This window comes from Silene latifolia, chromosome 3, assembly GCF_048544455.1.
Source record: "Silene latifolia isolate original U9 population chromosome 3, ASM4854445v1, whole genome shotgun sequence".
Taxonomy (NCBI): Eukaryota; Viridiplantae; Streptophyta; class Magnoliopsida; order Caryophyllales; family Caryophyllaceae; genus Silene; species Silene latifolia.
Genome location: NC_133528.1, coordinates 144,289,372 through 144,307,735, shown reverse-complemented (window position 1 = coordinate 144,307,735; position 18,364 = coordinate 144,289,372). Strand labels below are relative to the sequence as shown.

Genomic DNA, 18,364 nt, shown 5'->3' with positions numbered 1-18,364 from the left:
AAAATAAATTGGAGGGCAACAACAATTACAAATATACAATGTTGCTCTTTTCTTTTTCCTTGAACACAAGGAACCAATACAATGTTACTCTATTCTTAACTGCTATGTATGTCATATATCAGTGATATTTCTTTCTTGCAACACAAATTTTGCTGCTGAAGAAACTTAAGACACATGTATAATTGAATATTGATCATCTCTATTTCCTTCCGATTTCTCTAATTGAATAATTATAATTATTATTTCTTCACTTATCGACTACATTGCCCAAGAACCAAATTTGAACCATGGAGAAGAAATGAAAGGATCCAAATTGCATATTATGGTCTTTGCAGTTGTCAATGTCTACAACTACAACAACATTACCCCAGTGCCTCAATGGCTCCTGCAAATTGCGGGGTTAGGGGGGTCGGATGTACGCAGCCTTACCCTTGTGTTAGCAACACAAAGAGACTGTTTCCGAATGACCCAAGATGGAAATTGCGTCGAGAACTGCATCGAAGGACCGCTACTTCACAAAAGAAACAAGAGCAGCCACTTTAGTGAGCCATTTTGATTTATTCCATTATAATCCATAACCAAAGAGTAATGAGTCTTTGCCTCTTTGGCTCCACTGGAAATATGGAAAACTGTCAATGTCTACAACTATTATGAAAAAAATTATTTAGACAGAATGTGCCGTTACAAGTAAATGCTCTTTCCATTAGTAGTCCAAAAATTGCGTCGAGAACTGCATTAAAGGACTATGACTTAGATTAACGAGAAATACGCTACTTAATTGAAATGTATAATTGTCCGAAAGTTGAAACAAAGCTCAACTTATAATTATTCTTTTCTTTGAAGATACAGTATGCTGAAATTACAACATTGAGAGAGGCTACATTGTCAACTCTTTCTCTCTGGAACCCTTTTTTTTCTTGGGATTTAAACAAATTTCAATGGTAAACACACAAATACAGTTATGTCTCACCGGCTTCTTATACAAGTTCATGTACAAATAAAACGGGGTTCATTCCCCCGAAAAAATAATCAGAATGCGTTCTTCCGGGCTTTGCCATTCCCGGCCGAAGGCAAGCGAAATCCATCGCGATTAGCGTACAAAAGAATCAAAGTATGTTGTAAGCAAAGTTAGAATATCTACTCCTGCACATTTTGCTAATTTTTATCTTCAGGCTACAAGCCAACTTTTTTGAGTTTTCGCTGGAGTAAAGAATGCTAACCTTTTTTTGGGGGTTAAACAGTGATTGCTGATTTCGTTTAATCCAATTACGATTCCTGGAGGTGTTTGAACTCGTGACAGTCGGCTCCAACATTGGTCAAACTCGATATAAGCTTGGGAACAATCTTGGCTAGCATTAATTTAAAACCGGCAGAAGTGGCATTTGCTTCACTTGTATCGGTTACTAAAGCATCCTTTGCTAGAGTGCCTATCAGAAAACCTTTCATGTATGCATCACAGGCCTTGAGAATGTAATAGCCTCGCTGCTTGAAGTGTTCTCTTACGAGATCTTCAAAGTCCTGGATAATTCAAAGCACATTACGCTCATGGCATTAAAAATATTGGTTTGAGACGATGTTTAAATCGGTCATTGCATTTGATCTGTTCCGATAAAAAAATGCAGCAGATACCAACTCAAACATGATCATGCTTAAATTTTAATCTCTGATAACTCGGTTGTATTGGAACTTTGAACCAAATTTATTAGCTGAAGCGTTTGAGATACTAGGGTCCTTATTACGCTTCCGCATAAGACGGTCTTAAAAAAAAACTAGAGTAACTAAGCAAAGAAGAGTATCTGAATTACCTTTGGAGGCTTCCGCATAAGATACATTATTGTCTTGCAATTTAGCAAGAAAGTGTTCTCATTGTAGGACAAGGAGTTTTTCTCGCCTTCGGCTGTCCCAATCTGCTTATCGTATCCAGCTTCATTAAAATATGGCCTCGAGTTCAAAACTAAACCTTGCAGTGAAACCAAAACTTGAAGGATGCTGGACGATTTGGAATCCCACACTTCATTCCCTCTTCCTGTCCAAGTGTTTAGTAGACTAAGACAAACCTTTCCTTCCTCATACAAATTAGGGTTTATACGCCACCCGCCAGAATGATAATGCGCCGACTACAAAAAAAAATGGACACTTCCAAGTCATTTTACGTCACAAATTTGTGGGAAATTCGTAGTTTTTTCAATTTTAAGAATCTAAACTCACTGGAGGAACATCAGGATAATCTGGAGGCATTTGGAAATCAAAGAAGAAAAGGCCATCTTGATATGGTGTTCCGTAAGCACCGACAATTACTGCTCTTAGGAGATCCATCCGATCCTCATACACGCGTACATATATTCCATCTAACAGGCAAAAGTGGAGAGTTATTCATCAATTAAAGTCGGTAAATTTCATTAAGATGAGTGACTTGAGACAGATTGTTACCTGGAAGGTTGTTTTGTAGAATGCTCCAATCTCGCTGAACTTTCTTGAGCCACTTTCTTTCATTATTACCCTGAAAGTATTATCGAGATGAAATGTGTAAGAGCCTCGATGATGGTTTTAATACTATAACCCACAGCAAGATGTCATATATACTGTTTGAAAGGCGGAAATTTAACGAAAAAGGCGGTCATGAAGAGCTATCAACAATCCACACACATTACATGTAACTATGTCACCTAAGCTAGCTAGTAAAGACACAGGGCTAATTCTTAAGACCTTAGTTCCGAAATCCGTCAACATCAAACTGCCATCATGGCTTCCCGTACACCAGGAAAAAGTATGTTACAACACACTATAGGATTGAACTTCGAGAATATAAGAACATCAACAAGCTCTAGCCAATAGTGCATACTTAGATAAGATCGTTACTCCGACACTTCACTTAGCTGCCGTGTCGCGTGTCCGACACCAATCGTGTCGACACCGACACGACACTTCGACACTTCATTTTAGAGCAAAAAATTGAAAAATTTGTACAAAATAGCCGTATCCGACACTCGACACGTGTCAGACATGGCACGTGTCGGAGAGTTGGGGTAAGACAGGATAAGATTAAGAGTGAACAAGCTGTACCGGTGTGTTTGCGCCTAAGAAGAAATGGTCAGATGGGTCTTTGGCGGTATCAAATCGTTTAAAGTTGCAAAGGTTTCCACCAGAAGGGGCCTCGGTGTCTAATCCATTAGGACTCAAACTGCTCATAGCTTCATCTTTATCTAATACACCCATGTCTGAGCTTGTATGTCCAGCACCGTCATCAGTAACACTAGGAACTTGAGAGTCAGACACATTGCTAGAAGCTCTTCCATCAGAAATATAGATTTCCTCCTCTACCTGCAGTTCATTTTCTCCAGAGGATTCGGAATTCTCATGGTTGCGTCCGCGAGAGAATATTCCAGAAGCCATTCTAATAAATTCAAAGGCAAAACCTAGAGGGCCATTACTGCCTGAATTATTTTCTGAGACTGCTGTTTCGTTTCCGGCCTCGGGGTTGTTGTCGGTGCCATCAGGAGTCTGTTCCTGAAACCATATGTTAATAAGAATTAAGGCTCAAGAACGACAGACATAAACCAGCACTTACAGCATGATCCAGACATTCCTTGCCATAATAAATTACAAGAAGTGCAGAACTGCAGATAATTTACTACGTGATTTTGTTGTATTCCATCATATTTCAATAGTGAGCCAATAATGAGTCGCTGGCTCCAGTGGAAACGAAAGACTTTTGACATTGAAGATACATATTAAAAAAATTTGCCTACAATTACTTATCACATAGTAACACATTAAGTGAGTGGTTTCTTCCATCAAAATTCTTTACGCAATCATTCTCTTTGGTCTAGCATAGGATTTCCATGCACTAACTATAGACGGTGAAGTTACTTGATAATAATGCTGCATCAAAGACTCGGAAGTATGGGTAGTGGTGTTCATAAGCCATATAACATATATACTCTCCTCTTTTTATCTCTTTACTTTCCTCTCTTACATACATCCCTCAGCCTTTTACTGCACAGAAAAGACAAACCAGGACTGATGGCCAAAAGAGTTCGTGGTCGATTAATATGAGATTATGAGCTGATTTAAGGAATAATGAAAAGAATAAATAGTAAGGAGTAACAAAATAACAAACGCAAACAAAAGTAAAAAAAAAAAAAAAAAAAACGGTGACTAGGGGGAGGATTTCAGTTCATGTCCATAAGTAGCGAGTGAGATAAACCACAAACAAATGAAAGGGAACTAGAACCTTCTCTGCGTCATCAGTGACATCCATTTCATCATCCTCAAGAGTCTCCCAACTAGCAGCGTCGCCGATATCACTCCCACCAACAATCGATTCATCATCATCTCGGCCAACAACATAAACTGCTTGTGGACCAACCTGAGACCAAGCCAATAGACAACGTGAGACCATGAGTCATGAATCAGAAGCATTTGATTAGTCACACAGTAGCATGATTTATCTATCCAGAAATTCTAACAAAACAAGAAAGAGTGAAAACTGAAAAGTAACAGGGTCAAGTTAAATACCGTTGAAACCATTCCATCTGCCCATGTTACTTCAATATCGCCATTTTTAAGGCCAGTGATATTTCCAACCCAGGACAGATCTGATGATTCACTATCAGCTTCCACGCCAGTTGCAGCTTCTTTTTCATTAGAATCTATCATAGTGTCTCCGCTCACACAATCTGAAACATTCAATTTCATAAGATTTTCCTCAGAGTCATCGGCAACAGCCACAGCTGGGGATAAGCGAACAACCACATCCCCGTAACAATAATCATAGTCAGGGTGCCCTTCAAGTTCATAAACACTAACAATTTCCTCTTTTTCAAATTCGCGAGGATCTTCAGGACGGGTAACCTGTTTCAACCAGCTTACACAAGCAGTCTTTTCCTTTGCATCAACACTCCTAATAACACCCACTCGTCTAATTTCAGCGGACTCCTCATTATCATCTGCTGCTTTCTCTATCACATATTGTTCAGCTACAAAGTCATGATCACCTGGGCTTTCAATTGGAATAAGCAATGTGGAGTCCAGCCCCTTCTCTATAGTTCCGTCTTGCCATCCCACATCTACTTTTGTCCGCGTGTTGACAATCAACAGAGCTCTTTCAAAGTTCTCTTCCTTTTTCCTTGGTTTCTTGTCCCTTTTGACCACAACTTTTCGTAGCTTTTTGCGACGAGTATGCCAAGTTTCTTGGACATTGTCCTTTGAAACAGACAACGAACTACTACAAGAACTAGATTTTGGTGAAATGTTGTTTAGTGCATTTCCATCAGCGCCATCTGATGTATCTACTCCATCATGATCCATGGATTCAACATTTTGACTTGATTCCTCGGGTATGAACTTTTCTGATTCTTGAAGTTGCAACTTGGATAAACCTTTATCCAAAGGAATAGAGGAAGAGAACACGTGAGATGGAAGAAAACACCAGTCACCAAGCTGCCAATGAACATGACTAAAGCAAGATAACAGCTTTAAATTCTTTGGACTTTGCTCTTCAGCGGGAGAAACAGAGGCATCCGGTCCATAACCAGAAGAAGATATCCAGTGCACATATACTGATCCAACAGTGACCTTAATGACAGTAGCTTCTAGCCGCCGGTTTGCTTTCCACCTACCTGATAACCAATTACCATCTTTAAAAACTGAGGAGGAGCCTGCCTTAACGCGTTGACCAGGATGATAAGGGCAGTGACCATCTTCAAGCAAATTCTTTGCAATTGGTCTGAGCCGTAACGGCTCAGCCCCTTGAATTTTACAGATAGAACCATCATCAAATAATACAGTCACATTATCAAGAACATCATCAACCCTACCTAACCAAGGACCCGAGACAACATAGTCACCGACAGTTATATCCCTGACTCGTTTCACTTCTCTGGAAGAAACATCCTTGACGATGGAACCATCAGGGGCTAATAAATCAACAGTCATACTAACATCCACCACAAGACCTACTTGCCCAGTAGGATCAAGGGCAGAGGCGACATAATCACCGTGTAAGAAACCTCTATCTATAACTGTTAATTCATTTCGATGATGAGAGGTCTCGGAATCGTCCATCCATAGCACTCGAACATGATCTGCAATAAGAGGACCTCTTTCATTGTCATCGCTGCTTTCACTGGACTCCCCTTTTTCGTCCTTATCGTCTCCTTCATTGTCAACATTGTCATCCTTTACCTTCCCCTCAATCCTTTCTCCATTTCCTTCCTCTTCCCCCTTATCTTCATCCGTGTATGGCGAATCATTATCGTCATCATCATTATTATCATCGTCGTCATCAGTAATACCACTCTCTGATTCTGAATCTGAATCTGAATCTGAATCACCAGCAACTTCAGTCACAACCCCAATCAGACTCCCATCATTGCGTCTCACTACATCCTGTCTATATATATGATTATCTATTTTAGGGTTCAATAGACAATGCTCTTTATCTACAGAATCCAAACTGCCCTCCATACTAACATCCCCACTCACAGAAGGAATTCCACCAACGTTAATGGTGCCGTCAGAAGCATTTAAACTATTCTGTTGATCAGTTTCCATCTAAAGAATCTGCAGACAACATAATAAAACTACTAAGGACGGACTCAATCACTCAAAGCAAACAAAATTTAATATCACAGGAAGACAAGCATTATTTCTTTTACCATTTCATTAGCCATTTTTTGTAAAAGCTAAAACAGTGCTACAAGAGTCATGATAATGACTAAGAAAGCTTTCAACTTCTGATAAAAATGGCCTACACCAAATTTTACAGTTCTACTACTCATTAACCACAAACCTATTTTTTTTTTTTAGGAGTATCCTCTACCGACAGCTGGGGCAATCTCCTTCGGGGTACTGAAGGCAACTTAATGGGTTGACTCCTCCTAAGTTAGGCTTTTTCATTCGCAAGAGTCAGGAATCGAACCTATGACCATTTGTTTAAGAGATGAGAGCCCTTACCACTCACAACAGCCAACTTTGGTACCACAAAGTTATAAAAGGTCCTTCAAAGTTCAAACAAGTACATAACCCCCTGGCCCCTACTATGGGCACTAAATTTGACAACCCCCATTTCCGGCTAGGCCTACATTATTCTGACTGCTCGTATTACCTCGTGTACTCAAGTCCGACACTCAACATTTGGACACGGTTATGATACAGTTCATTTTAAAGCCAGAAGCATGTGCATTTTTCAGAAAAACACCCCCTGTCAGATTTTTCTAACCATGTCTGATCCCGTCCCTCCCCTAAACCTCCCCCAAATACACGCCCATATACGATGTAAACCATTAGAGATACCCATTCTTCGACATTAAACAAATGACCGAGTCAATGGCTATATAATCAATGTGAAACTCAGCTCAAACCAAAGCTCTTCAATCAGCTTAAGGGTAACTTACAATCATCCCAAAAAATCTAAATTTATTGCCAACAAATTATGAATATTTTGCCAACAACATATCATTTCCAGCATGAATTATGAAACAATCATCCCAAAACATCTAAATTTATTATTTCATTCATTACCATCCAATTTTTTTTCCACACAATCCTAAATCAATCAGCTCATAAAGATCCAATCTTTATACCATCATTTCAAATATCAAGCTAAATAATATTGGCAAACATAATCAAATTCATCATCAAAATGCAACAAACAATCAAACATTTCTTAAAATGTCCACAAACATTATTCAAGCACTAAACTTTATCATAATTACCAAAACAATCATGAATCATTAATCATAAATGATAAATCAATATATATATAAATAAATGGATGAATTAATTAATTAACATAGAATTTACCTGAAAAAATGGGAAAGATGATTATTTTTTGTTTTGTTTGATGGGTTTGAAAATGGAAATAAATAAGCTAAAAAGGGGTTGATCAAATTAGTAAGTTGAAATGAATGGTTCTTGGTTTTGATTCAATTGGTTCAATTTTTTTTGGGTTTGTTCAAATATTTATACAAATATGAAATTTTGAATGAATAAATTGTGGTAAAGAAGAGCAATGTTACAATGAAATGGAGTTATGCTTAGGAAATGATGAGAAATTTTGTTAGAATAATTTGAGTTGTGAATACAATAATCTTGGGGTAAATATGAACAATTAGATTTCTAAAGGTTGAATTTTCGATAAGGTTAGAATTAGAATTAATTTACCTAAATTTCTAAATAAATGATCGTGGTTGTGAAATTCAATTCTTATAAAGTCTGACTTTCACCCGAATAAAATAAGTTGTGTAAAAGAAAATTATTTCTTAAATGATTATATAAATCGGAGTTTTCTAAGAAAAATAATTTTTGTATCGACTAAATAAGAAATTAAAATATTATTTTCGAACTTATATTTGTCATGACTCATGCACGATGACTAATATGAAAAATAGAAATAATCATTTAGTAGGATGTGGGTGGGATGTCATGGTGCAACAATATGAAATGTGGAGCTAGTTATTTAAAAAGTAAGTCAATGAATTTGTAATAAAATAAGAAAATAAGATAAAAATGATAAATTCTGTTGTAGAAGGAAAGTAATGGTATTTGTGCCAACTATGGAAAATGATAGGAAGAAAGAATGTTTTTAGGATAAACAAGAGGTAAGGTAGTCGTGTTTGCAAGGTCAAGTTATGCTTTCCTAACTTAATTACTAATTAAGTACAAATAAATATATTATTTGTTGGAATCCTATAATAATAGGGGTTGCATGTATGTATTAGTGATTAAAGTAATGCGTAAATGAAATAATCATGTAAAGAATTATGTAAAATCGTCCCTTTGAAAATTTGAATAAAACTCGGTAAAAAGGGGGGATAAGTTGTGATTTACTTATATCTGAAGTTGTTTATTCACATAAAAATATCATCGACTACAAATTAATAACAACTATTCCGTTTTATGTATATGTCGTTTAGAAGTTTGAACATGAATAAATAAAGTATTGGAAAATGACGTACTAGTGTATAAATATTATAAGATAATAATTGTATAAATATTATAAGATGATTATGTGTCAAAAGATAAAGGCAATGAGACATAAAATGGGACACAAAATTAGGACATGGGATCCGGACGACCGAACTGATGTACAATGTACAATAATAATGATTTAAAAACATATGGGGTAACAAACATTTCTCACCAATCAAATAGCTAAAAAGTACCTTTATTTTCCTAATTAACCTTTGGTAATATATAGAGAATATGTAATACATAAAAAAAGAAAAAATGACAAAAAAACAAAAAGGAGCAAGTAATTCATTATTCCCGACTTTACTAGCTTTAGGGTTAACAAATTATACATTTGTATTTCGCTCATCCCAGTGAATTGTTTGTATTTGCTTTACAATCGGCTTCATGTAATTGTAACTACATGAAAGTGAGGTAAAAAGTATCGGACCAAATCTATCCCACAAAACATATGCTAAAAAGTGTCACTTTCTGAGCTCGTAAACACGAGTTATGACCTCTTAGTTTTTCAGTTCAAAAAATTTGAATATTTCATGTAAAATATGTAACCTCACAGATACCACGTAAATTTTTCGGAAAAGTAAAGCATAAACTATAGTCGGAACATTTTTTTTTTTTTTTTCGACAATTGTAACTATAGTCGGAACATACAGAAACGGAATATACCAAGAACACAAATTGCTTCAATTTACGTGTTGTTTGCTTTCCTAAGTGGGACAACGTGAGAGAATGATGGAGCCGACTTCGACAAACATCCCATGTCTAATGCACAACTTGTCTCGTGAGGTGAGACTATAATATGCACCCAAAAATAAACGCAAATTCAGACGAAAAAAAAAAAACGGACTAAATATAGTCATTTTACGATAAAATTTAAGTATTTTCTGATAAAATATTACCATAATTTTTAGGGTAAAAATTAACAACTTTATTTATAACATTTTGTCATTAATGATTACATTCTATTAAAAAGATAGTGACAATTAATCCGTCTTATTTCAGACCGTCTGAAGCAAGAGTTATTGAAAAATAAATTATAGGCCACCTAGTACCAATGTTCTCAAAATCTCAATCGATCGAATATAAAATTAATATTCCGTACTAATATAACTTAAAAGACTATCGGAGAAAACAGATACTCCGCATTATTCAACTCCGGCAATTGGAGATATAACAAAAATTGCAGACAACATTCTTATGTATGTAGCTCAAATCTTACAGAACTTTCATAAAAAAAAAAAAAAAAAAAAAAAAAAAACTATACCTAAGATTCTACATTGTCCATAGAGGCCATATTGAAGGCCAAGCTAGTGCAATAGTACAATGGCGGGTGTCGGGTGGAGACTGGAGACGTGGAGTGTTTGCTTTATCCACTATAATCAGCCTCTGCAAATTTATTTTCGGGATAGAACACAGCTACAACTTCATTCCCACCAAATCTCCTTCCATTCATTCCTGCTCGAGCTTTGGACGAACCATCTGTGTCCGCATACTCCAAAAACACCTGATTTAAAAGTAATTAAGGGCAAAGAAGTGCGTTAGAATAAACCCATACTCGTGGTACTGAGTTCAGTATGGCTGATTAATGCCAACTCAATTTACAAAAATAAGCAAAAACCAGAAAAGGGGAACAATAAAGCACTGCGTCATTATATAGTTACATACCTTTCCGACTCCAGGTGCAAGTTCTCCATTTGGACCTGGTCGAGGGATGACAACGTTCACCAATGGTCCTAAGAAAAATAAAAAATGATTCAGATAATAAAACAATGAAGTACAGCTGACTGAAGAAAATTCAGAGAGGGGCAGGGTGTTGAAGATTAAAGATACTCACCAAATTTTTCACCTTCCTCTTTCATGTCAACCATAATATCTTGATATTCCTCGTCGTCTTTAAGATCATCTGCGGTAATCACTTGAGTTAAGCACACAACCTTCGTGGGCAGTGCTCCAGGTTGAAACATCAGCTTCTGCAAATTAAGGTAAAGACATTAGTAAGCAAAACCTCAGATTTCTTATAATAAAACATGTTGATAACCTGAGTTAAGGCTACGAGGGTACGATTCTAGGATTATATTGAGTTTTATTGCAGAAGCACAAATCAATATAATCCCAGTACGCTCCACTACGTGTGATGAGTTTTGGAGCAGAATCCTATACCCGTCAATCTGAAAATAGAGCGCCCGCCGAAAAAAGAATGTGAAGATAGCTATGGGTGGCAAGGCAGTGAGGCACACAAGCCACTAATAGAGATCCAATAGAGATCCAATATGATAAATTGAATAAAATATTAACTTCACCACAGTGCGACTTTCTCGCCTATACCCTCAACTAGTACAGAGTAATACTTAACTTGTGATTGTAGTCTGTGATCATGCAGAGTCTATAATTTGTCACAGGTAATAGCAAGGAAGACAATCATCCCCTAGCCTATGACATTGAAAGCTTAAAGGATCTCGCAGGTTTATCAGTATAGAACCATATAAAAAAATTTATTAAGCTGTGGAGTACAACTACAAGTGCACGCAGCGCAAATTATACGCCATAAACTTAGTTATGTAATTGACTAAAAGTTAGATTGGAAACTGGAGGTTGGATAGAAGTATCTTTATCTCTCTGCCCTATCAGACTGATGTTGATTAATGAAATATATGACAGCGTCAGGCGTTCAGCTCATATCTTTAAATGAATTGAAGGCAAGTCGTCTACAGGCATTATTCACCCAAGAATCAGGATTAAGATCTCACTAGGGGTAATACAGTTGGCTGGTTCCCTATTATATTATGGCCTTATCTACCAAGCAAGGACATCACTTCTCCAAGTTAAAAAAAAAAAAAAAAAAAAAAAAAAAAAAAAAAAACTATTGGTTCAAAATCTTAACATATGGCATGGTACACAATGCTACACAATAACGAATTTGTTGTTAGTTGTTGCTAATATGAATTATGACTCGAAAACTCTGGATATGTTATACATTATAAAATCAATATAATCCCCAAAAGTCGGACCGATTTATAAGCTTCTGATCATTCTAAATCGTCCTCTGGGATGTACACAAAAGAATTAAAGAAACTTTGCATACCTGTAACAAAATTTGCTGTTGTGCATGCTGCAGAACAATCTCTTGTTCAGGTTTAGGTTGCACTGTTCCCTGATTAGCGCGCCTAACAGTAAGCGTTTTATCACCCATTTTAATTCCATTCAAAGCTGCACAGGCTACATCTGTAACGGATGGCTCTGAATAAACACAAAAGGCATAGCCTTTGGAGTTCCCAGTTTCTCGGTCCTTCACAAGATCAAATCCCCGAAGAGGACCGAAGGACTCCAGTAACTCCCGAATCTGCGATTCAGTGAAGTAATATGGCAGCCCACCAACAAATATACGATCAGGGCCCTCAAGTCCACCTGCTGAGCCGGGTGATAGGCCAACAGCAGCAAGGTTCAAATTAGAGCTGGGTTGACTGGGACCCAGAGTTGCAGCAAGCGAAGGATTGTAGTCACTAGGCCTTCTCACCTTGACAGGTGTACCCTGCATAAGGGCAACATTTAAAAAGCGACCTTGAATGATACGGATGGGCATTACATCATAACAGCACGAGTGACTTCATACATGGATAAAGATGTCAGAATCTAAATTCCCAAAATAAGGTGTAGACTGTAACGCCATAATACAGATGTACTGAACTATTAGGGCCAATGATGTATAAATCTAAACATCTCCTATACCAGTGAGCCAGTGACAGTATTCTTCATAAAATAAATAAAAGTGGTTGTAATGTTTATTGGGCACGAAGCCAAGGGGGAATGTGAGAAGGTCATTGACCATTTGCCAGATGCCAAGCAGTTGCAGTCGGTGACCTTTTTTCCTTTCAAACATATCCTTTTTTCCTTTCAAACATATCAGACAGGTTATTTTATCAATTTCTAGAGGTATCGCTGAATACCGGAATCAAAAGATTTTCCAACTACGATAAACCCCTTCTCTTGATTGCAACTGCCAAGTAAACAAATATAATTGTCTTAAATATACAAGCTACCCTCCTCCCCTAACAAACAAACAAAAAAGAGATCAAATAAAGAATATGTCATTTACAAGCCAAATAAAGAAATTATGCAAGGAGGTGGAAAACAAAAGCACAGCTTCCACCAAAATTAAAGGACTTCTTACCAGTCATGATTTCTTTTTTATATTAATAGCCAGATTTAATAATTTTCGCAAGGCAATTGAAGATGAAACACAGTAAACGACAATAAAAAATTCCAATGCTTTGAAACTGTGAAAGTAAATCAGCCATTGTCAACGACCATGTGACATACCTCTAATATAATACCATCTAATGCCATGGCATTGCTAGCTTCCTCCACAGACCTCATCTCCACAAAAGCAAATTTCTTTTCATGATTTATGTAGACATTGACAACAGCATCACCTATTATAACGGAGAAAGCCATAAATTTTGTTGGAACATAAACAAGTCAACAACACAACTTAATCAACGTGGAAAATTTTATCACATACCTGGTCCAGCAGTATTTCCACCTATTGCTGCCATAACTTGGCTAAAAAATGTTGCAACAGACTGGCAAGCAAAAAGAGTAAATGTCATATCAGTAACCAAAAAAAAAAGGGACCATAGTACACTGAAAAAATGATGCAAAGAAAATCATTGAATTGGATGAGAAAGTAAAAAAAAAAGTGTGTGTGCACTAAATCCACTTTAAAATCTACCAACATGGATGACAGAAGAGCTGAAAAACTAGGCGGCTAAAAAGTGTTACAGGAGCAGGAACTGGCCATACTACATTACTACAACTCGATTCCCTGTAATTCGAAAGGCCGCAACTGAAAAAGACAAAGGGAGGGGGAATGACATCACCTATCACACAAGCTACTAAAATATATTTCATCAAACAGAATGGAACTATTAAACATTCAGCCACCAATAGAAGGTTCACTACAATAGAGACAAAACTAATCAGGACTCCACGGACAGTGTATATTTAATGAGTTAATGAGCTGGCAACAAAAACCTGTTCATTTGCACTAGGAGGGAGCCCTCCAACATAAACTCGCCGAGCATGCCTCGTTGCCTGACAAGAAGAAAAGCTCATATTAAGGATAAGGGATAATTAGAAGGAAAAAAAAAAAAAAAAAAAAAAAAAAAAAAAAAAAAAAAAAAAAAACGGGAAGATCCACTCAACTAACCTGCTGAGTCATGGCCTGCATAGGCATAATAGGAATAGATCCCAGCTGCAACATGTGAATCAAATTAGAAGCTAAATAATAAAACGCATCTACTAAAACGTATGTGAAATTGAGGATGGCAAGAAGGAAATACTTGTCCAGCGGCCATCGGTAACATGTTGGGGGTGAAGAATCCAGTAGGTGGTTGAGCTGTTCCAGTGATCTGACTTGCCATGGCTATACAAGTAACATCTTAGATAACAAGACAAATAGTGAACTAGGTAGATGTGAAATACATAACTAAAACGTTTTTTATAGACTCCAGATAATGTTGAATCCCTAGTTATTAATAAATACCGTTTAAAATGAAACCATATCCTTAATAACAAGCGCTGTTTGCTTTGAGTACGTCGCATTTATCATGAAGAGATGAGAGGATAATACATTAGATTCAAGTGCCGGAGGAAATTGCAAGACTACCAAAACAGGCAATAGTTGCCGGTTGAAGACGAAGTGGCCCATTGATGCCGTGTTGAATATATAAGCTAGAGAAGTCAGCTCACGCCCAATGTCAGCAGAGTGGGGAAATAGACCCAACATTGCCTTCTTATGCAAAAAAACAAGACACAAAGAAACACAAACAACAAACACAAGAACAAACCACCATCTTTCAGTTCCGGAATTATTTCACCAAGTAAAATAGCAAATAAAAAGTAAGGCGGATATATACATAAATATGCATGTATATATACAAAAGCTTGATAGCTACAAAAGATAATACCTTACCAAACTGAGATTACAAAACTTGACTATAAATAAGTAACTCTCCCACAGGGAAGATCACTTCATCCCACATTCCCACCCAATGTAGATAAACAATAAAGATGGCAAATGTAAAGAAGTGAGGGGGTCAAAAGAAAATAGACAGACAAACAAAAATACCTGCAGCAGTAGCCAACATTGCAGAAGCAGGAGGTGCCATGTCAAACCCGCTTACCCTTTTGCTGTATATGAGAAAAACAAAACCAATTCAAAATGGCATTAGATACCAGCCTTTAACAAGCAATATTTTGCCTAATACTCAAGCTTTCCACGATAACAAACGGAAAAAGAAATTTTGTGGAGAACGCGACAATTCTAGTCAATAGCATGTTATCTTATCTGTTCAAAATACAGTGTTAATCAAAAAATATAGTTTATAACTTATCAATAATATACACAACATATATATTTACTCCTCATCGGACAAACTAGCAAATAAAGAAATAACCTTAATGCATAAAGCTATACTAGAGGGGGAAAAATCAACAAACCTTTTGGAGCGAGACCGAGATCGCGACCTCGATCTATGCTCGGACCTTCCCCTTGAACGGGATGAGCGTCTACGTCTATCATCTCTATCACGGTCAGAGTCTCTGCGTCTACAACATGCAACAGTCAAAATTAGTTGCATCAAGCAACAGTGCAACATAATTGACTTCCAATGATGAAGGCAAAATACCAGATCTGTGAAATGGGTTTATATACCGTGTCAACAACATATATACCCTACCATTAGTTAACTACCTCATTGTATCTCATACATTTTCCCCACCAACATGCAGTGAAATGGGTAAAAATCATAGATGAAACAGTGATCTCAAATCAAACGAAGCATCCTTTCTTGCGACAAGTGGGAAACTGACTGTTAGAACTCCTTCCTAATTACACCACAACCCCAATTAGGTCATCTAAATGCCCTGCGCAAAAATTGGGACTTTAACGTCTTCCCCTACCTTTCTCAAGCCTGAGAGTTTGAACATAGCCCACAGGGGGCAAGATGCTCTAAAAATTTTAAGGTGTCGATTTGAACAAAAATAAATCAATAATACATCATCAAATCGTAACTAGGTTTTGAGGCTTTTACCCCCCGGCTGACAGACTACAAACGACAATATAAAGGAATTGGTGAAATATGGTGTGTACATACTAGATATTGACTTAAATTCAGCACATTACTCAAAACACTGATTGAAAGAAAGGGAGAGAGAGAGCTGACAGTTTCTTACCTGTCATGGTCTCGGCTTCTACCTCTGTGGTGGTCATCATCATCCTCTCTATCTCTGTGACGATCACTCCTATCCCTATGTCGATCTCTATGACGATCACGATCTCTATCACGACTCCTTTCTTTGCCTCTCTCCCGATCCCTATCCCTATCCCTATCCCTATCTCTATCTTTTTCCTTGTCCCTGTCATTGTCTCTTTCTCTATCTCTGTCCCGTCCCTTCTCTCGGTCCCTTTCTCTACTTCTCGAAGAATTTTTCTCATGATCGCCAGAGTCACGCTGTCCACAACCATATACTTAAGCATATGAGGAATAAAATCCATAAATTAACTAATAAAAGACTCGCAAACAAAAACCAAGACCTTTTACATTCTCACAAGATGTTAAAGAAGGGATTGCCATGTTTTATAAAGTTCTTACAAGCAAGCTTATTTACAGCAACATTTGTGACAGGTACCGCACAACCATGTCTACGATAACAAAAAGACAGAAACTAGATGGCATGAGAACAGAATTCTTTAAATTTAAAGGATTTGAGGTAAGTAACAGCTAGAATTCAAACTTCCATACCCGAGATTTGGAATCACTATAATCTTCACTTCCTTTGTTGTCAAATTCCTCTGATTGAGGAACTGAGCTGTAGTTATCAACATCTTCTTGGTAATCCGACATCTCTCAACTGCAAAATCGATTCTGGGATAAGCTAAAATGAACAATTTTGAACTTTATGGATAATGCATAAAGTATATGGTCATAATTTGTGAACTAGCCGTGAGTCGATGCAATTTTCGACGCACTTTTCATTTTGGGTAGTTCGAAAAACATAGCATCGAGAGTCAAAACCGTTTATCAGGCTCCAATTTTGCTAAGTAACTTCTAGAATAGAGCTCTTTAAATAAAGCTTATAGTATACAAACCCAGTTTCATTGATTAAATACAGAAACACAAGACAAAACATCGAGAAAAACTCTTGTTAGAATTCGAGAATAACGGAAGAAACACACTCTAAGCTCAACTGTAACTTGCCTAAAATAATTAACCGGAATCAATATACTACTACCAAAAAGAAGAACATTATAATATCGCTGTTCTTATTTTGTCAAATGAGTCATATGGGCATTTCAATAACAAGGGGACGGGATTCGAACCTGTGAGCAATTTAAATTTGCACATAACAACTCCGTCTTAACTCTTAACCACTAGGCTAAACCAAAGCATCGCAAAACACAAGTTCGTCGAGTAATTTCAATTTCAACAGTTAGAACACTTCAATGTCGATAATAAAAAAACTAATCACAATTTTTAATTCATAGCAATCAAAACAAAAGAGACAAAAATACGCACAACAACAAAAAAATAGCTGCAAATTATATCATCAAATCATGTAAATTAAATAATCCAAATTAGAATTGGGGCATTGAAGATGTGCAAAATTTGATGAAATTGAATGTAATTAGAAGGATGGAGAAACAATTACCTAATTGAATTGAGAAGGATGAAGAAATCGAAGTGACGATTGAAGAACGAAATATTTGTGATTTGATAAAAGAGGGGAAAAAGCGGGAACTGTGGTTTTAGGGTTCTTCAATTGCAAGTATTAAAATAGGTGAGCGCCTTTCTCCGTCTTACAAAATACAAAAAAGTGGTTAATTCCTCCGTTGCGGGTGCTCCTTGAACACGTAAACTGCTGGTTAAGGAGTTTTGATCGATTAGATCGGACCACTGACCTCACAAAATTGGAATGAGCAACTGTTTAAGGAGTTTTGATCGGTTATATCGGACCACTGGCCTCACAAAATTGGAATGAGCAATTATACCAAACTCAATCTTATCTTTATTAATTCAGAAGACAATACTCAATCCAGGACGTGCCACCTCATTAATTCAGTTTTTTTTTTTTTTTTTTTAAAATTCATGTTATGGTGGGACCCGTTAGTGTGCAAAGAAGTATATTTCTTCAGAATTCGGTCGTAGAACAAATACTATGAAATAATTTTATACATTCCGAATAAATGAAATTAATGGCATATAAGCGGTATGAATTACAAATCGGAATAAATGAAAATAATACTATGAAATAATTTTATACATTCCAAATAATGTGATAAAACTATATTTATACATATGCAATAAATTTACTGACAACGAGTACAAAGCGA

At 36.8% G+C, this 18,364-nt stretch overlaps 2 protein-coding genes across 4 annotated transcripts; both read right to left on the bottom strand.

Annotated features, from left to right (window-relative positions):
- Window positions 1-755: 755 nt before the first annotated feature.
- Window positions 756-8,563, bottom strand: LOC141648268 (putative ubiquitin-conjugating enzyme E2 23). Of its 3 annotated transcripts, none has more exons than XM_074456812.1 (9): window positions 7,807-8,563; window positions 4,519-6,564; window positions 4,235-4,369; window positions 3,064-3,501; window positions 2,431-2,500; window positions 2,209-2,348; window positions 1,806-2,117; window positions 1,221-1,518; window positions 756-1,143 (listed from the first exon to the last, which is right to left on the bottom strand). In XM_074456812.1, the coding sequence occupies exons 2-8, from the start codon at window positions 6,553-6,555 to the stop codon at window positions 1,267-1,269; spliced, it is 3,384 nt and encodes a 1,127-aa protein (XP_074312913.1). In that variant the 5' UTR covers window positions 6,556-6,564; window positions 7,807-8,563; the 3' UTR covers window positions 756-1,143; window positions 1,221-1,266. The 3 variants fall into 3 exon arrangements, with proteins under 3 accessions (XP_074312913.1, XP_074312912.1, XP_074312911.1); XM_074456811.1 differs by having other exon boundaries at window positions 3,064-3,507; window positions 7,807-8,449; XM_074456810.1 differs by having other exon boundaries at window positions 756-1,518; window positions 3,064-3,507; window positions 7,807-8,480.
- A 1,467-nt stretch (window positions 8,564-10,030) lies between these two features.
- LOC141648267 (splicing factor U2af large subunit A-like) lies at window positions 10,031-17,922 on the bottom strand. Its single transcript, XM_074456809.1, has 14 exons — window positions 17,683-17,922; window positions 16,776-16,884; window positions 16,207-16,484; window positions 15,472-15,579; window positions 15,101-15,162; window positions 14,313-14,395; window positions 14,180-14,224; window positions 14,005-14,064; window positions 13,493-13,553; window positions 13,291-13,403; window positions 12,056-12,502; window positions 10,808-10,943; window positions 10,639-10,706; window positions 10,031-10,477 (listed from the first exon to the last, which is right to left on the bottom strand). Exons 2-14 carry the CDS (start codon window positions 16,875-16,877, stop codon window positions 10,340-10,342), a joined length of 1,701 nt encoding a protein of 566 aa, XP_074312910.1. The 5' UTR covers window positions 16,878-16,884; window positions 17,683-17,922; the 3' UTR covers window positions 10,031-10,339.
- Between the last annotated feature and the right edge of the window lie 442 nt (window positions 17,923-18,364).

Coding starts and splice junctions, on each gene's coding strand:
- LOC141648268 (XM_074456810.1), bottom strand. CDS start 6,555: ATGGAAACTGATCAACAGAATAGTTTAAATGCTTCTGACGGCACCATT. Junction 4,370..4,518: donor CAGATGGAATGGTTTCAACG/GTATTTAACTTG, acceptor GCTTGGTCTCAG/GTTGGTCCACAAGCAGTTTA. Junction 2,349..2,430: donor TCTACAAAACAACCTTCCAG/GTAACAATCTGT, acceptor TTTGCCTGTTAG/ATGGAATATATGTACGCGTG.
- LOC141648267 (XM_074456809.1), bottom strand. CDS start 16,877: ATGTCGGATTACCAAGAAGATGTTGATAACTACAGCTCAGTTCCTCAA. Junction 14,396..15,100: donor AATGTTGGCTACTGCTGCAG/GTATTTTTGTTT, acceptor TTACTTGTATAG/CCATGGCAAGTCAGATCACT. Junction 12,503..13,290: donor TAGATGGTATTATATTAGAG/GTATGTCACATG, acceptor GCCCTTATGCAG/GGTACACCTGTCAAGGTGAG.